General features: G+C 39.9%; 1 protein-coding gene across 1 annotated transcript in view; it reads left to right on the forward strand.

Annotated features, from left to right (window-relative positions):
* Positions 1–7,223, forward strand: part of LOC117553355 (partitioning defective 3 homolog B-like) — a 268,259-nt gene extending 261,036 nt beyond the window's left edge. The window contains 3 exon segments of the mRNA XM_034227236.1: positions 2,363–2,623; positions 2,735–2,845; positions 2,960–7,223. Of these exon segments, the coding sequence (XP_034083127.1) occupies positions 2,363–2,623; positions 2,735–2,845; positions 2,960–3,074 (487 nt within the window). The 3' untranslated portion in view covers positions 3,075–7,223.
* The last annotated feature ends 9,005 nt before the right edge of the window (positions 7,224–16,228 follow it).

Below are 16,228 nucleotides of genomic sequence, written 5' to 3' on the forward strand. Positions count from 1 at the left end.
TTCTTTCTTGACAGATTGTTCAAAAGCTTCAAATATTTCAATTATTCATGATGCATTTTAAATAGGTAAACAATAAGTAAAGCATATGTCCAAATAGTTCAATAGTAGTACAAATTAGTCTTAATTATTTTAACATTTAAGGTGCTGTATGTCTTTTCTTTGTCTACTGCTTCTTTATTGTTTGTTTCTCACCTCTTTACCCCACTCCTTATCCTTGTTTTCATCTGCATCTCCCCCTACAGTACATTTCTCCTTTCATCCCCTACTTAAGTGCTACCTTATCTCCCTCTGTCCGGCCTCCTTCACCCCCCCGTCACCTCTCCCCAGCCCCTTATCTCTGCCTTGGTGACACTATCGGTGCCAGGGGCCGGTGACAGATTGACTGACTGATAGGGGAGCAGGTATAGAGGCTTGGGGATGGATAGCAGGCCATGCAGATTGGCTAGCAGGCAGACCTGTGCTCATAAAACCCTCTAAAAGGAGAGCAGTAGAGTCAGTCAGACACAAGGACAGCTGGCAGGCTCACTGTACGTGCTGCTAGCAGAAGAGAAGCGGCTGTAGCTATCAAGAAAGAAGACATTTGAGATATGTAGCTCATACCCTGAGCTACCTACCATAAGTGTAGCAGAATAAGTCGAAAACCACAAGGCAGATGACAGTTGGGTTGACGTATGAGGAAAGCAGAAATGTATGTGTTACGCTCTCACGCACACACACTCTCTGACGGCGGATATGGAGCCAGGAGGGGCACAAGCAGACATCCCAAACACGACGGGCATGCAGTTAGTTATACACTTTCCACTGCTGACCACCCAAATTGACACACACAGGCCTCAGCATGGAGACCACCAGCACTCTGAGTGTGTATGCCAGTATTTATACATAAATCTGTGGTTGGTTCAGTCTGTCTTCCACATTAACATTATCTCCAGGCAACAGGTCAACACTGTGATTGGTTAATGTCTCTGCACCCACTAAACTGTGCATATCAATGATAAGAGTCATTATGACACTCATGGAGAGTAACATGATTCTGCTCTGAACACATTTTAGCACAAGTACATGCTTCAGTACACATTATTTTTGAAGTATATTAATAAAAATGATGAGTAGATAATAATCAAATTGTGCCTGATATTTAAAAAACACACTCATTGCATTTATGTATAGTACGCACAAAAAAAATCATGAATACCCTTGCTAGAACAAGGCAAAAGGGTTAGAAGGAGAGACAAAAAAAAGCATTTAGGTAGATTGAGAGAGGACGGGAAATAAATGTAGACAGATAAGTAGAGACAGAAAGACAGAGATAAATGTAATACCTCATTATGTTAGCAATGTGGACGACATGTGTTTGTATACTTGCTTTCCACTGGGCACAAGACATCGATAGCTATTAACAGGACTGTACTGGATTACCGCAGCTGTGTGTGTGTGTGTGTGTGTGTGTGTGTGTGTGTGTGTGTGTGTGTGTGTGTGTGTGTGTGTGTGTGTGTGTGTGTGTGTGTGTGTGTGTGTGTGTGTGTCTCTGTGTGTGTGTCTATGTGTGTTAACTGAGCCCTAGCCTACTTAAAACTGTCACATGTCACTTATATTCTGTTGCTATGTGATCTTTGGCCGGGATGGGCTCTTGGCTGCATGCGTGCCTTTCCCTCTCTCCGTCTCTATGTCTGGTCCAAAATAAATAGTTTTTAGCAGATTTTCATGAATATTTAAGCCATTAAGTCAACACATTTGCCTAAGAAACTGACAAGAAGTTCAGCATTAGTATTTACTGACAATATCTTGATAAAGGACAGGAAAAGAACATCACAAAGTGAACAAAAACAGCAAACTTCAACACAATGTTAGGGTTGACAATTAGTTGTATTGTGGACAATTGGATTTGATTGAGAGGTTAGAACTCCATCGTATTGTCTTCCTGGCTAACTTTGTTTATTTCACTGAGTACCTTTTATAACATGTACAGGTTTATATATTTATCTTAATGGTACTGTCCAGCACGATATGAAAGTATATTCTTTCTGTTGAACTTACTGTAGATAAAGCTATAATCTTCCAAGAAATCTTAGTTTTTGCACCTGCCATCATGTGATTCATTGAATTAAATGTCATTGGTAGATAAACTCTGAAGTCTTAGTTCTGTTAACTAAATGGGCAATAACTTTATTTTGTAGGAGTTCATCCCATGGGAAACTTTCTCAGACAAGCTTTTTCCCCATCACCTCCTCCATTCAGAGAGTGAATGGCCTGTACTTACTCTTTATATGTATTGCAGTGCCATATCAAAACAGTTTTTACTAGAAAATATAGAATATCACTTGTTGAACTTTGTCAATCTTTGTGCTGTTTTCTGTTCCAGACGAGGCCCAATGGATCCAGCGGACTACCCCATGCAGCCCTGGGCAGGTCATTACCCCGGACCCCCCCAGGCCCCACAGGGATACCCTCAGTCCCCATCCTACCCTAACCCCAACTCCCAGTCGGCCCCGTCCTACCCTGGCTACCCGCCTGGTCAGCCATATCCCCGGCAGGTTGACCCCCGGGGCGTTGACCCCCGGGGCGTCGATCCCCGGCCTTTCGACCCCCGGGGCGTTGACCCTGGGTACCACCCCCACCCAAGGTAATGAAATGCAAAGTGACTTTATATAACATGACCCATAATGCTCAGAGGCTTTCATTCTGTTATTCTTATATTGGGATAATTGTGGACCTTCCTGCTTTCTGCCTTCAGCTCCCAGCAGAGAGGCCCCTTGCGGCAGGACGTGCCCCCGTCTCCTACCCCTCCAATTCGTGGGCTGCGCTACGACACTATGACACGTGCAACAACGGGTGGGGGTTACAGGTAGGGGCGATTTGTGGATGAAGATGATCCCAGGTAAATTCTGCATCAATACATAATAAGAAAGACCATAAAAAAGAAAAACTCTGCTCTAAGAACATGTTTGTTGGGTTACAGGCACATGGTGGATCCCGGTCCAGACCAATATGGCTACCCTGGGGAGGGAGGGCGACAGCAACACCAAAACCAAACCAACCCAAGACAGAAGAATGCCATGACAGCAGCTGTGTAGACGAATCAGGTCCAGCCATGAGAATGAGCAGAATGCTAATTGCTTTGTTTGCGGTACTCCAATGACATAGAGTTGAAACCTCTAATTTGAATCACTATTATTATCAAACATTCTCTACGCCGTTTGAAGTATATGGTAATACACAGAAAGGTAAAGGAGGTTAATTATAGAGTGGCTGGCATAATGTCTTCTTGTTTGAAGTCTTTTAAATTGATTTGAGCCTTCCTGCCGTATACAATTAGCAGGGTTTTTACTTTGCAATGTACTCTGATTTAGTCGTCTCTTTCAAGAATCAGACAGAGCCACAAAGGTAATTGGTTCCATTTGAATCAAGGCGTTACATAAAGCTCTACATTTTTTTATTGCACCTCGTGGTTTTACTGCTGCCGCACAAACAGGACAAAAGATAATAGATTCTAAAGTACAATATAGCATTGCTTTGTGGTCTTCTATCTCCATTCAAACATCTAAATGACACATTCTAGCATCAGTGTTCTTGTGCAATAAAGCCAAATGTAAAGACTATTTAGAGTGTTTCCAATAAAGTGGCTGTTAGTCTCCTCAAGTTGAGAAGTAGAAGATGATGTTGAAAATGTTCCAAAAATCCCATATCTATTGTCATTTCATGTCATTCTACCACTTAGGTGTGTTTTTGAATATTTCACTTTATTTTGAGTGACTTCTTCAATGAATGAAACTTCTTGGATTACATTTTCCAAGTCATCAGTAATCAATTCATGGTACAACCTGTGTTTATTGAATCTATCCAATGTGACCTGAGTTTTGCTTAATTATGTCAGGCAATAAATTCAGGGTCACTGTTGAACCTTTATCAAACCACTACAATCGGCCTTTTGGTCATATCTCAGTCTTGTAGCAGGCTTTATGTGATGGAATATTGACGATTGCAGAACCGATAGGTTAACGAAAAACCAACAGGACAAACATTAAGTCTCTGGGGGCAACTGACCCCCAGAGACTAGGTATAGTCTAATAATATCTGGGCTAAGATCTATTCTTCCATGCGCTACTCAGAGTTTTAGTAAAATGGGATTCAACGAGGGAGTTAAGATATGACATCTACGACTGGATTGTTTGAGAAATAGCCAATTATCAAGCAAATAAAAAGCTCTATTGTTGTCAGATAAATGCCGATGAGTTCCCCAGATTAAGTTTCAGACGATGCGTTCTGCATATTTTTACTTCTGCCTGGAATATTTACCTGCATGCAACCAGAGCCTAATCAAACATCAACGGGAAATACCACTAGGACTCAAACCGGAAACCAGAACCCTTCCGTTACCAGTATCTCGTCCATTCTAATCTGAAGATCAATATTCAGATATATCTTCAAAAACTTTAATGATTTAGAGATGTTTGTACTGTTAGGTAAACCACTGCTGGGTAAACCAGGCAGAAAAGGTAATCATGTAACTGACCAGTTGTCAGTGCTCATCTTCCCTCTGTATTACTTAGCAGCCTCTTTTTCTCGTTGTCTGTGTATGCCATGTACTGTAGTTCGGTGTGATGGATGGCACATCTCTGTAACCTGGTGGTGTAGGCGTCACCGCGTGGTGGAGTGCTTACAAGTCCTGTTGAAACATGGATTGAGCTCCAGAGTGCTCTTCTCAGCACTGCACCACAGAGTATATCCATTTAGCCACTTACTCTACCATCAATTAAGTGAAACCAAGAGTGAGAGTCCAGCTCACCATTTCTGTGTTTCGCTCTACAAAGCTCAGCAGTATTCATTTCAATGGAGATTAAATGTTTAAAATGACTTTTCAGGATTAGGTGAATTGCATTTTATGAGATGAGGGTGAAACCCACTGTAGTGAATGTAACAATAGGCGCTTTCACACCAAGTACTTTTCCTAGGAATAGTTCCCGGAACATAATTACCCGGAACTCTTTAGTTCCGGAACTATCTAGTAGATCGCGTTCACACCGGAATAAATCCCTGAGGGAGGATTACGCAAATGAAGCCGCTGACGTCACTTATTCTTCTTCTGCTTTGGGATTACTGGCAGGCCGCAAACAACTTCACGGCGTATACTGCCACCCGAAGTCCCGGAGTCCGAGAGGCAGTAAATCGCCACCCGAAGTCCCGGGTAAATCGCCAGAAGCGCCAACACCTCCTCAACACTCCGGCACTCCCACGTTTTATTTTGTGTTGCTATAAATTAGTCTCTCTCCGTTGGTGCGCTGGGCTAATGCTAATGCGAGCAAATAAAATGGCGGCTTCACAAAACTTTTCGGAGTTTTACGGGGCGTGGTTTACAATTCGCCCAGATATTGGAACCTTTTCCTCCCCAGGAAAGTACCACCTCTCTAGCAGGGAGTGAAAAGGGGTGAAAAGGTTCCCGAAAAGAAGTTCTAGTTCCAGATCTTTTTGGTGTGAACGCAAAATCCCAGGAACTATCGAAACTATTCCTGGGAAAAGTACTCCGGTGTGAAAGCACCTATTGAAGTAATTTGACCGAACCCCATGCAGAGAAATGTAAAGTAGATTTTGTCTTAAACCATCTCAATCCATGATGGTTTGACAGGTCTGATAGGAAAGAAAAAAGATGAGAAAGATGAAAAGAAAGGAAAAGTATCGACAGGTAGAGAAGCAATGATATTACAATGAAGCAAAAGGATGTAGGGAAGAAATAACGATTAAAGAAAGACGTGATAAACTAAAAGTATGCATGGAGGGAGGTGGAATAAATCGTAAAACATGTGCAGTGCCATAAAGTCCAAAGTCTTTGGGTCCATAAGGGTTTGATTCAGAGGGTTTTTAAATGAGAACAAAGCAGAGAAAAGATTAAAAGTTCATAAATATTTGGGCGGCAGTTGTTCTGCAGTAGGAGGAGGGTTACAGGAGTGGGCTTTATTGATTGTATGAAGTTACTTTGGGAATTACTTAATGTGTGTGTTGTCAAGATGTTATAACTTTTCAGTACCAGTACTGAAATCGAAATTCAAAATAGTAGTGAAAGAACAATAATAAACCACAGTTTAAGGAGATTGGTCAGATGTTCAAGTTAACAGAAACCACATCCAAATTGTTCACATGCCTCGTTAGATCATTCTCTCTCTTGCTTAGTCATTGTTTTTTTACTATGATATGATAGAAAGCAGAGAAAAAGCTGTACATCTCCATATTTCAATTATTGAAACAGTCTGACATTTTTGCTTGAAACAATTACTTTATAATATGATGACAAATATGTTTCTGTCAATTGAACAGTCAATTAGTCTTCCTATTTTCTTAGCTCTGAGGCCATATAATACATTAACCCATAAATGTACATTTTAAAATGGTGATTAAATGTTAAAACATTAACACTGCACTGAAATGATGAAATCCCTTGTTTTACACTCCAGGGACCTTCAGTGTTGATAATGAGATTTTTTAAATAATCATTTACATTGAGGAATTAAAATGTGCTAGTCTGTAGCCAATATACCAAAAAGAGGTTTGTTCATTACCAAAAGGTCAACTATATTACTTTAGATTATCGTAGCTGTTTATATGCAATACAGCATATTATGAAGCAGCAGAGAAATGATCTGCTTGGGTCACATGGACAATTTTGCTGTTATCATTCCAAAATGTTTTGCACCACTTTTTGACAGAAAGATGGAATATGTATTTTTAGCCGTGTGTATCTGAATGCTGGGTAAAGCTTTGCATAGCTGCAGTTTATTGAATGTGAACATTACATTATCCTTTGTTACCGGTACGCAATTTTGCATATATATTACTCTTTGAACGCATTTATTTGTGTATGTATTTCTTTTTTATGATAGTCAGGGTTGTTGGAGTGTTGAGTTACCATGCTACTGCAAGAAACCACCTTTATTTCAGTTATTTTAGTTTTCCCTCAGTATTGTATAAGCAATTTACATGAAAAATAATCAACTTTACAGGTCAATTTCAACTTTAATTAGGAAGAAAACACATATTGGTACTTTGCATAGCATGGATAACATCAAACTCTTAGTTTTTTGGCAATACATAGTATGAGTTGCACAAGCTGAAGGTACTACCCAGTCTCCTGGATGAACAGTTCTGGTACTCCTAGTATGAAGAAGCCAACTTAAAAACATCTATCATAGAAGTATAACATGTTTTTATTAAACTGCTTTTATCCAAAAAAATCATTTCATAATGTCGTAACAATGATTTATATTACTCTTTTCCTACATTTTATATATTTATGTATATAACATTACATTTTTGCATTAAAATATCCATTTTAAAAGATTGCTTGTCAAAGTTGTCTTTCTTAAACTGTTTTAAGCATGTCTTTTTTTCAATGCATGCCCAGCACATCTGCTAATGTTAATTAAATATGAGTAAGGAGAAATGATTTCCCTCATGTCCCTCCATTCCGTGCAAGGTGAATCATTAACATTGCCAACCCAATTTAGTCCATCATTTAAGCTGCTGATAAATTGTACCTTTGTGATAAGAGATAGATGTTGGCCCCTAAATTAATGCAAGACTAATTATCAATTAGAAAAAGAAGATAAGGTACACTGATTGCAGCAGAAACTTTTTTTTTAAGTTTCTTTGGCGGGGTGCCATCACACTGCTAGGTCATATCCCTCCGATGAATAAGCATTTAGTCACAGGCTGTGGCTTTAAGGTGCTCTCTTATTCATCTCACTGGGTGCTGGACTCGCTCTGCAATCAGAGAAAGTTAGTAGTAATGAGACACAGAGGCCAAGGGACTGCTTTATCCGTCAAGACTTAATTAGCATATCCCAGACCTCTCGGCCAATGGGGAGCGGGAGAGGAAGTACTGTAATTAAATTCTCCCGAGTCACTGCCAAGGTTTATTTTGTGCACAGTGTTCAGTATGGATCTACAAAGTTTGTGTATTTTCCAATGTCCTGATTGTAATGGCTATTAAAGTACTTGTGTTTGTGTTCATGCATGTGAGAACTTAGTTACAAAGATTAATTGCAGTGTGCTTCTGGAGTCTTCTTTGTATCTGAATCTAACATGGAATTAAGCAAATGCAGAGTGTGGAAGAACTAAACAATTTACTTTATACCTACTTATAAATGTTTGACTAAATTATATCTTTCCATACTTATAATTTGTTCTCCAGTTCGGCACACTGGTAAAATTCCCACATTACATGTTAGACACTTTTATCCAAAGCGACTTACATACTCAATACTGTGGACAATCAGCACAGGAGCAATTTGGGGTGAAGTGTCTTGTCCAGGGACACAACGACATGCTGACTGCAGTGGGGTTTGAACCTGTGCTCCCCTGATCTGAACACCAACGCACTAGCCCACTGCGCCACACACATCCCATTGCTAATCTCTATATACCACTCTCTGGCTTCTTCTCTATCATTTAAACCAACCAATGTTGCTAAGATCTCCATAAGCCAATAATGTTTTTGCCATCAAACTTTACTTTAAACTTACCCTTCTTCTCTCCTGTCAGTTGTCCTTTCAGTACTAACAGACCTCCCTCCGCCCTACATATTCTCATCCGGATCTTCAGCCATCTCTTTCCTCCTCTTCACCACTACCAGTGTTTAAACATTGGAGAAGAGTACCCGTACTAACCAGCACAACCTCACTAACTATGACTCGGCAAAATGGGGTCTGACTGCTACAGACTCGCCACAATTCAAATTCTTATTTCTGCTTCATGTGAAAACAGGTATTTGTTCACTCTGACTGAAGTCTCTCCGGATTGATCTATTCTGCTACCTCACTGAAACACATCTGTATTGCTTTCTTAATGTATTTACACTTTACAGCATCAATGAGTCTTAATGTTTTTTTTTGTCAACCCACTCCCTGAAACTGATACAAGCCAGCAGTGTGGGGCTTCTCTTTCTTGAAAAAGCAGAACGGACAACAGGTGGAGAAAGTCAAACATCCAGCAAGCTAAAAGACTTAAGATATGTCAAATGAAAAGAGTGTTAAACCTAAACGTGATAAGGTAAGACTCCTGTTGTATACTTGTGAAAATTGTTGTTACTCATGATTCCAAATAACCATTTGCTCCACTTACCTTAAGGTAGCTCACTATAGGAAGGCTTTTCCCTTCAAAACTCAAATATTCTTCACATTTTCAGGTATTTCAATTCAATATTCCCAGGGTATGATATGTTGAAAACATTTTAAACCGTCAACTCATTAGCTAGTGCCTGAAAAAATCCTATTGGCCTGCATTCTTGGTGAGGTAGAAGTTCTTGAAATGTATTTTGTGTCCCCCCATATTTTCAAAATTGACCATATGACGTATGGGAAGTGCTCCTATAGGAACCAGAATATCTGATAGTATATCAAGACTCCAGTTCTGTGACATATCTTTCTTATAGTGGTCAGGATAATTTATTGTATCTTTAATTGATGCGTAATCTGTCCACTAATTAATCAAAGTACAGTATCATCCTGTGTTTCCTGACAGACTGTCTGACTGAGTGGTCTCTGGTGGTCATCTCGGTGACCGATGATGTGTTTGAGTGACTGTCAAACAGCCTGGTAGACTCGCTGACTGAATGAAGTAGTCACTGACTGACTGTGTGTGTAATTGCTCCAAACCCCCCTCCAAGCAGTGCTGGGACTAACGCGTTACAAGTAACGCGTTACTGGAACGCCGTAATTTTTGTAGCTAGTACTCTAACGCATTGCTTTTTAAATTCAATAACTAAATTACCGTTACTACATGGTGCGTTACTCCGTTACTGCGTTAGTTTTTTTATATAGTCAACAGCCAGGCGAACAGAGATGAGAACTGTACTTAAGTACAGTACTTGAGTAAATGTACTTAGATACTTCCTGTGTCACATGCGGAGACGCGCTGTGGGCGTGTTTGTGTTGTTTACTAACAAGACTATCATGGCGGCGGCGGAGCTCAAGTCTAGTTTCTCCACCTGGAGATATTCTCACTATTTCACTTTTGTCGAGCACAAAGAAAAGAACGTTTCTGTTCAATGTAAGTTGTGTCTTGGCGGGTCAAAGATCCTATCTACTGCCCAAAACCAGTAATTCAAATCTCTTAAAACATCTGCTAAAACAACATGCTGGGACGAAGCTAGTAGCTAAGACCACAGAGACTCAGCCGACGCCACTCCACCTCCACCTAAGCAACAGCGGCTGGATTTTAACCAAGGGACTGCTGGCCAGGGAAAAGTCGATAAAGCCATTGCACGGTATGTTGTAGAACACATGCAGGCTATTGCTACAGTGGAGTCACCCGCTTTCAGGGAGCTAGTTAGCATGATAGCATGTCCGGGCGGCACACGGCATATGGGACGGAAAACTTTTTCCAACTACCTGGAGAAAGAATATACAAAAATGGAAAGCCAGCTAATATCGATGCAATCCAGATTGCATATAATGCATGTCAAGTTGATCAACAGATTGTATTATTCTCCAATGCAATAACAGTACTGAAATGAAGGCTATAAGGGCATTAATGGGAGAACTTTTTTCAATTAACGAAAACGTTACTTTTCACAGTAACGCATTACCTTTGGGTTTAAGTAACTAGTAAAGTGACTGAGTTACTTTTGACATGAAGTAACTAGTAATGGACAACACTGCTTCCAAGGCTGGTTGGCATGCTGTAATTATTAGCAGTTATTATTAGTATAGTTTTAATAATCATTGGAAGCCATTGTAATTAGGATTTCCCATTATGACTGCCTGCCCGTTTGTGGATGTTGTGTGTGTGTGTGTGTGTGTGTGTGTGTGTGTGTGTGTGTGTGTGTGTGTGTGTCTGCTTGGCAAGGTATTGTTCAGTTGCAGCTATTACTGGCAGCCTGGCAGTATGCTTTGTGTTCCCTTGACTTCTGATTGTTTTTCATGTACACTCTTTGTTTGAAGGCCGCCCTTGGAGCTGCCAGATCTCCCAAAATACTCATTAATTATCGTCAACTTACGATCTTGTTTTCTTTATGACTTTGTGTACTAATGATTAGAGTGTGACAAGCCCCGTCCAGAATCAGGAGTGTGTCGGTGCACAAACCCATCCATTTAAAACATATTAATACAAATATACCACCGTGTTCAGGGTCGTTGGAACTTCAGTGAGTTTAAATCATCATTGACGGAAACCGATGGTGCAATTCAATACTGTATAAATCAGCATTGATACTGTATACAGAAGTGATACACAAGGCCAGATGTCTTTTTTCCATTTAGTCATCAGATTGAATCATCCCCTTCAGCACTTTGTATGCTCTCCAGGAAAATATAGGAAAAGCTGCATTTTGGGTGTGGTTGTTTAAAAGGTTTATGAGATCCTGAATCTCTTGGACAAAAGCTGAAGTTCAAAGTTAGGTCAGAGCAAGTTTGTTTTAGAATATTGTTTTAACGTTGAGTGTTATTGTTACATTTGGGGAAATTAGGTATAGTCACTATATGTGTGTGTATCACGACTCTGTTGATTGCAAAAATAAGTCTGATTCCATAGAGGTCTATGAGAAAATGACACTACTTCTAATTTCATTTTCATTTTTCAACATTTTCCTAAGGATGTTCTGAGATCTTATTTATATACAGCATGATGTTCATTTTGTCAATTATGGTCCGATTAAGAGTTGAATATTAGAAAAAAGCAAGGTATGCTATAAGGGATAGCTAATTTGTAATTGACAAATTGCGACCATGATCACAAGGTGTGGCTGCCACAATGTGGTTCAGCATTAGATTGTTTAGGTTAAGTACATTTTGTTTCAAGCATGATTTTCCGCTAGCCAACATTAGCATCAGAAATAATATCACAGTTAACCTGAATTAATAATGGACCTTCCAAACTAAGCTATTACTAGCATTAGCTGCTAAGCATCAAGCAATACCTGACTGCATTGGGACTCGCTCCTCCAAGGCTCCATCGGGTCGCCATAATATGGTCACTCCAAAAGAACACGATAGCGACAGACCAAATGCCAAACTTTGGGCTTTCAAAATGGTAGTCTGCAAACTAAGGGGTTACAACATATGACTACTTCCAGTAGGCTACATTATATGTTCTCAACCTTTCTGACTTGCAACTCTTTAAAACAAAGCCCTATCATGTCTACTTTGGAACCAGTTAATGTCAACAGGTTGTGAACAATTCAACCAAAGAGACGTAACCCTGCTAGTGTAAATAAACCGTTTGAGGGTGTTGACCATACAGAAGAGCAGAAGTGGAACTGTTGATCATGGCAAATTCTGTGTGTCCCAAGATTCACATCCTGACAGGGTCATGGACAGTGTATTAAGAATATTGAGTGTGTCCTCCAAGTGCTTGTGTAAAAAAAAATCCATTTCCTTTGTCCCATTTGCACAGTAATGACTTGTGGTAAACTCCACTGGCAGATGTTTCCCCTTTTCCCATTCTACACACACACACACACACACACACACAAAACAACACAGTGGTAACCTTGAGGCATCTTTATAGCACACATACTGTACTCATGCTCTCTTTCTTGCTGGATCCTCCAGGTCGCTGAAGAGGTGACTGATGACTGGGCCACACTGGTTGGGATTTATTTATTTGTGTGTGGGTGTGTGTGCCTGTGCGTGCCTGTGCATGTATGTGCGTGTGTGTGTGCTGTTGCTGTGTTCGGCTGCTTGCCATCTTTGTCTCATGATGCCAGTTCAACCTGGGTCTTCCAGGACAGAGGAGAGCAGCCATGAGGTTCACACAAACATCACTCAGGTATGAACAGTTGGCCACAAACTCCCACACTGCTGCGAGCAAAATCAAACACATGGGATGATAAACTCACTCAGACACAAACACAAAGTCTGTGAACCTGAACCTGGAAGAGTGCGCCCTGGCCTCATGTGACTCAGTGATCTCACAAATGTAGAAACATCACCGCAGGAAGCAAAGCCAACCAATATACATGCTGTTTCTTCTTTGCTTATATGTCCTCACCTTGTTATTATGTGTCTCTTATGTATTCCTCTATATAGCAAGTACTGTTAGTATGTGTAACATAACTCAGTAAAAGGTTTGACCTGCTCGTTTTCGATATCAAAAACTGGTTCTTTCAAACAATTTACCTACTTAATCTCAGATTTGCCGTTTGATGGCTTTTTACCATAGACTGTATATATAAAGCTTTGTACATGTCTTTTTCCTCACATTTGAATACGTTAAAGGCAGAAGAAGTAAGGTTTTTGCTGGTTGCTGTTTGTGAATAAAACATTTAAATGTAGCCCTTCCTTCCAGCATTATATGTTGTTATGGAACAGGGTTTGTTCTCCATGCTATGCTTGCCATTTGTTGGAGCTTCTCTAGGATGCATGCTTAAAACCTGATGGCATGTTTTGTATAGGTCGAAGCCTAGAAATCCGACAAATATCCCAAACTACTACTACAGGGTCTCAGAAGATAGGGACATTACCAACATTTGGTCGGCTCTTGGGTACGAGCATTGGCAACCATCAGTTTGTTCACTTCAGTTCAATAAGGACTAGCACTGCAGCTTTACTGTGTTGTTTATTGTCAAGACGTTTGAATGTCCTTTGTGGAGTAGATATTAATAGACACACTATTCAACACCTGTGCATGTCTTCCTGATCTGTGGGAAACACATTGTTCTTTACAGCAACACTATTTAGTTTGTCAAGAGGAGCTGATAAAAGGAGAAATGACACCATCAGAGAGAGAATAGACAAATTGAGAGAGGACTGCTGCTTTTTCTCTAAAAAGGAAATGAAGTTGCTTTATTCACCTCAGCAATTGTCTACTTTTCTTTCATCTCTTTCCACTATGCCGACATAACTTGTCTTTTCATTGCTGATTCCTTTTCCTTTGTGTCCACATTTCACAGCTCCCTTTCACTCTCTTATTTTGTATGACCTTGTAATATGATGGAATTTGAACAGAAAAATATGGTATTGAGTCTTTTTTGTTGTTATGTGTTTGCTGGTATAGTCATACAAAAATAACAAAACGGCCTCATTTTCCATAAATGTCCATTTGTCACTGAATGTTTCCAGTGCGGTCTAAGAGGATTTAATCGACTCTGCGGTCAAGAAACACATTCAGCACACAAGCTAACATGACATTTCAATTAGAGAAATAAAACAGTGATGGAGTTATAAAGCTTTCAGTCAGCAGCTGTGACAACACTGGCATAGTCTTATCTGACTAATGAGTGTTATTGTTGTGAATAATATTTTGTTTTCTAAAATAATTACAACAGAATAAGCCACACAGAGCTAATCATACAGAAATAACCAACCTTGAGTGTACTGAAAATGACTAGTCAAGTACATTTATTTCTAGGATTGAAGGATCGAGTCAGTGTTCATTTTAGCACCTGATATGGATTTAGTCTTCTGAAATGTATGAGTATAGGTACAATTTGGCTAGTATTAGTGAAGTGTAGTAAGAGATTAATAGAATGCTACTTGGCAGTAAAAGTAAAAGATTGGTAAAATGCTCTCCCTGCACCTTAGAGGCTTTAACCTTCAGCAACAAATCCTTGCTGATGTTTTGCTACTCTTACACCATTCTTCCGATTTGTCTTTCAGCCGCACAAACCGTAACCCACTGAACACATTTCGACAAGCAGAGACCATTTTTATATTTATATTACATAAACAGTTCTGAAGAAAAGTACTTTTAGATTAGGTTTAGCTTTTTATTTGATGCTAACACCAAAGCTGTGCACAGACCCAAACAAGAGTCTCAATTCAGAGCTAAAATGAGCCATTCAACTTATTAGGTTACTTAAAAATAATGAGTAGGAACTCCAAGATGTTTAAAGTTGTTTCTGTTCCACTGAGTTTCTCACACACACTTACAAACACGTTGTTGTGCCTCTACGCAGACGATGGCCGCTGTTTTAAGGTTGTTTATCTGTCCAAGTTCTGTGAATGTGATATCTCAGAAAAGCCATGAGGAAGTCTCTTTTAATTTAGCCAAACATCCACTTGGATCATGACTGAACTAGTTCCAACTTTGTGCACTACTACACATGGTTTGAGGACTTTCTTGCCTTGAGTTTAGCTTAACAGTTGTTTCTGTTGGGGTAACCACTGACTTTATCACACACTCACATATTGTACCGCCTGTACGCAGACGATGGCCAATGCTTTCGGGTTGACCATCGGTCCCAATCTTGTGTATGACTTTGGCACAAATCTCCAGTTTTATTTAAGGATGAGCTCATTTGATTTTTGAGGACAAAGCTCAAGGTCACCGTGACATAACAAAACGTGTTTTTGGCCATAACTTGTAAATTCATACCGATTTATGACCATTTTAATCAAATGAATAATAGGATAAAAGTGATGACATTACGAAAGACACAGATGTAAACTGCATCTTGAGTGGTTGGTGAAGGCGTTCAACTGCAAGGTGGTTATTCTAGCTGTGGGGAGCTTTTGGCATCAAGTCAGTTTGACGGATGGGACCAGCATGACATGAGCAATTATAATCTTCCCAAAATACATCTGCCTCTTTACACAGTCCCTGACCAAGCTTATAGACGCTGTAGTTGAGGATTTGTGTTCAAATCGCTCGAGGGGAAAAAAGCAAGAGAGGCGACAGTGAAAGAGAGATGGGGTATAAACATGCATCTACACATATATGCCTGTTTAATTTTCTAATCCCAAGCCAGAGGTTGCAGTGAACACAATATCCTTATTGAGCACCCTCTATGAAACGTCAAACTACCCCACAGCACCCCCAAAAGAAATCTCTGGCGCCGCCACTGAGCCTGCAACCCCGTTTTGAAGAAGTCTGCAGTGCAAAACAGGCTCATTGCAGCCACCTGTGATAAGACACACTTTTTTGCCAAATATCAGCATTTTCTTTCTTTTCATTGTTTTGCAAAGATTGCAAAGTATTATAACTTATTGTTCTAGCAAAGGGATTGCACAATTGTATTATGTATTTTTTTTTTTTTTGACCACACAGAATTATGGAGCATTGTTTTATTATCACTGTTCTAGCAAAGTGAATGATCACGTTCATATTGATGTATTTTAATACATGTTAAAGGGTACCTATCATGCAAAATGCACTCTTGTACGTCTTTTATACATGAATATGTGTCCCCGGTGTGTCAGGGAACTCACCAAGTGTCAGAAAACACAACCCTCTCTCTTTTCCTCCATACCCAAATCTCTAAAAACGGGGCTGCAACGGATCTGATACAGACTGATCCAGA

Source organism: Gymnodraco acuticeps, unplaced genomic scaffold (genome assembly GCF_902827175.1).
Source record: "Gymnodraco acuticeps unplaced genomic scaffold, fGymAcu1.1, whole genome shotgun sequence".
In the NCBI taxonomy this organism is placed as follows: Eukaryota; Metazoa; Chordata; class Actinopteri; order Perciformes; family Bathydraconidae; genus Gymnodraco; species Gymnodraco acuticeps.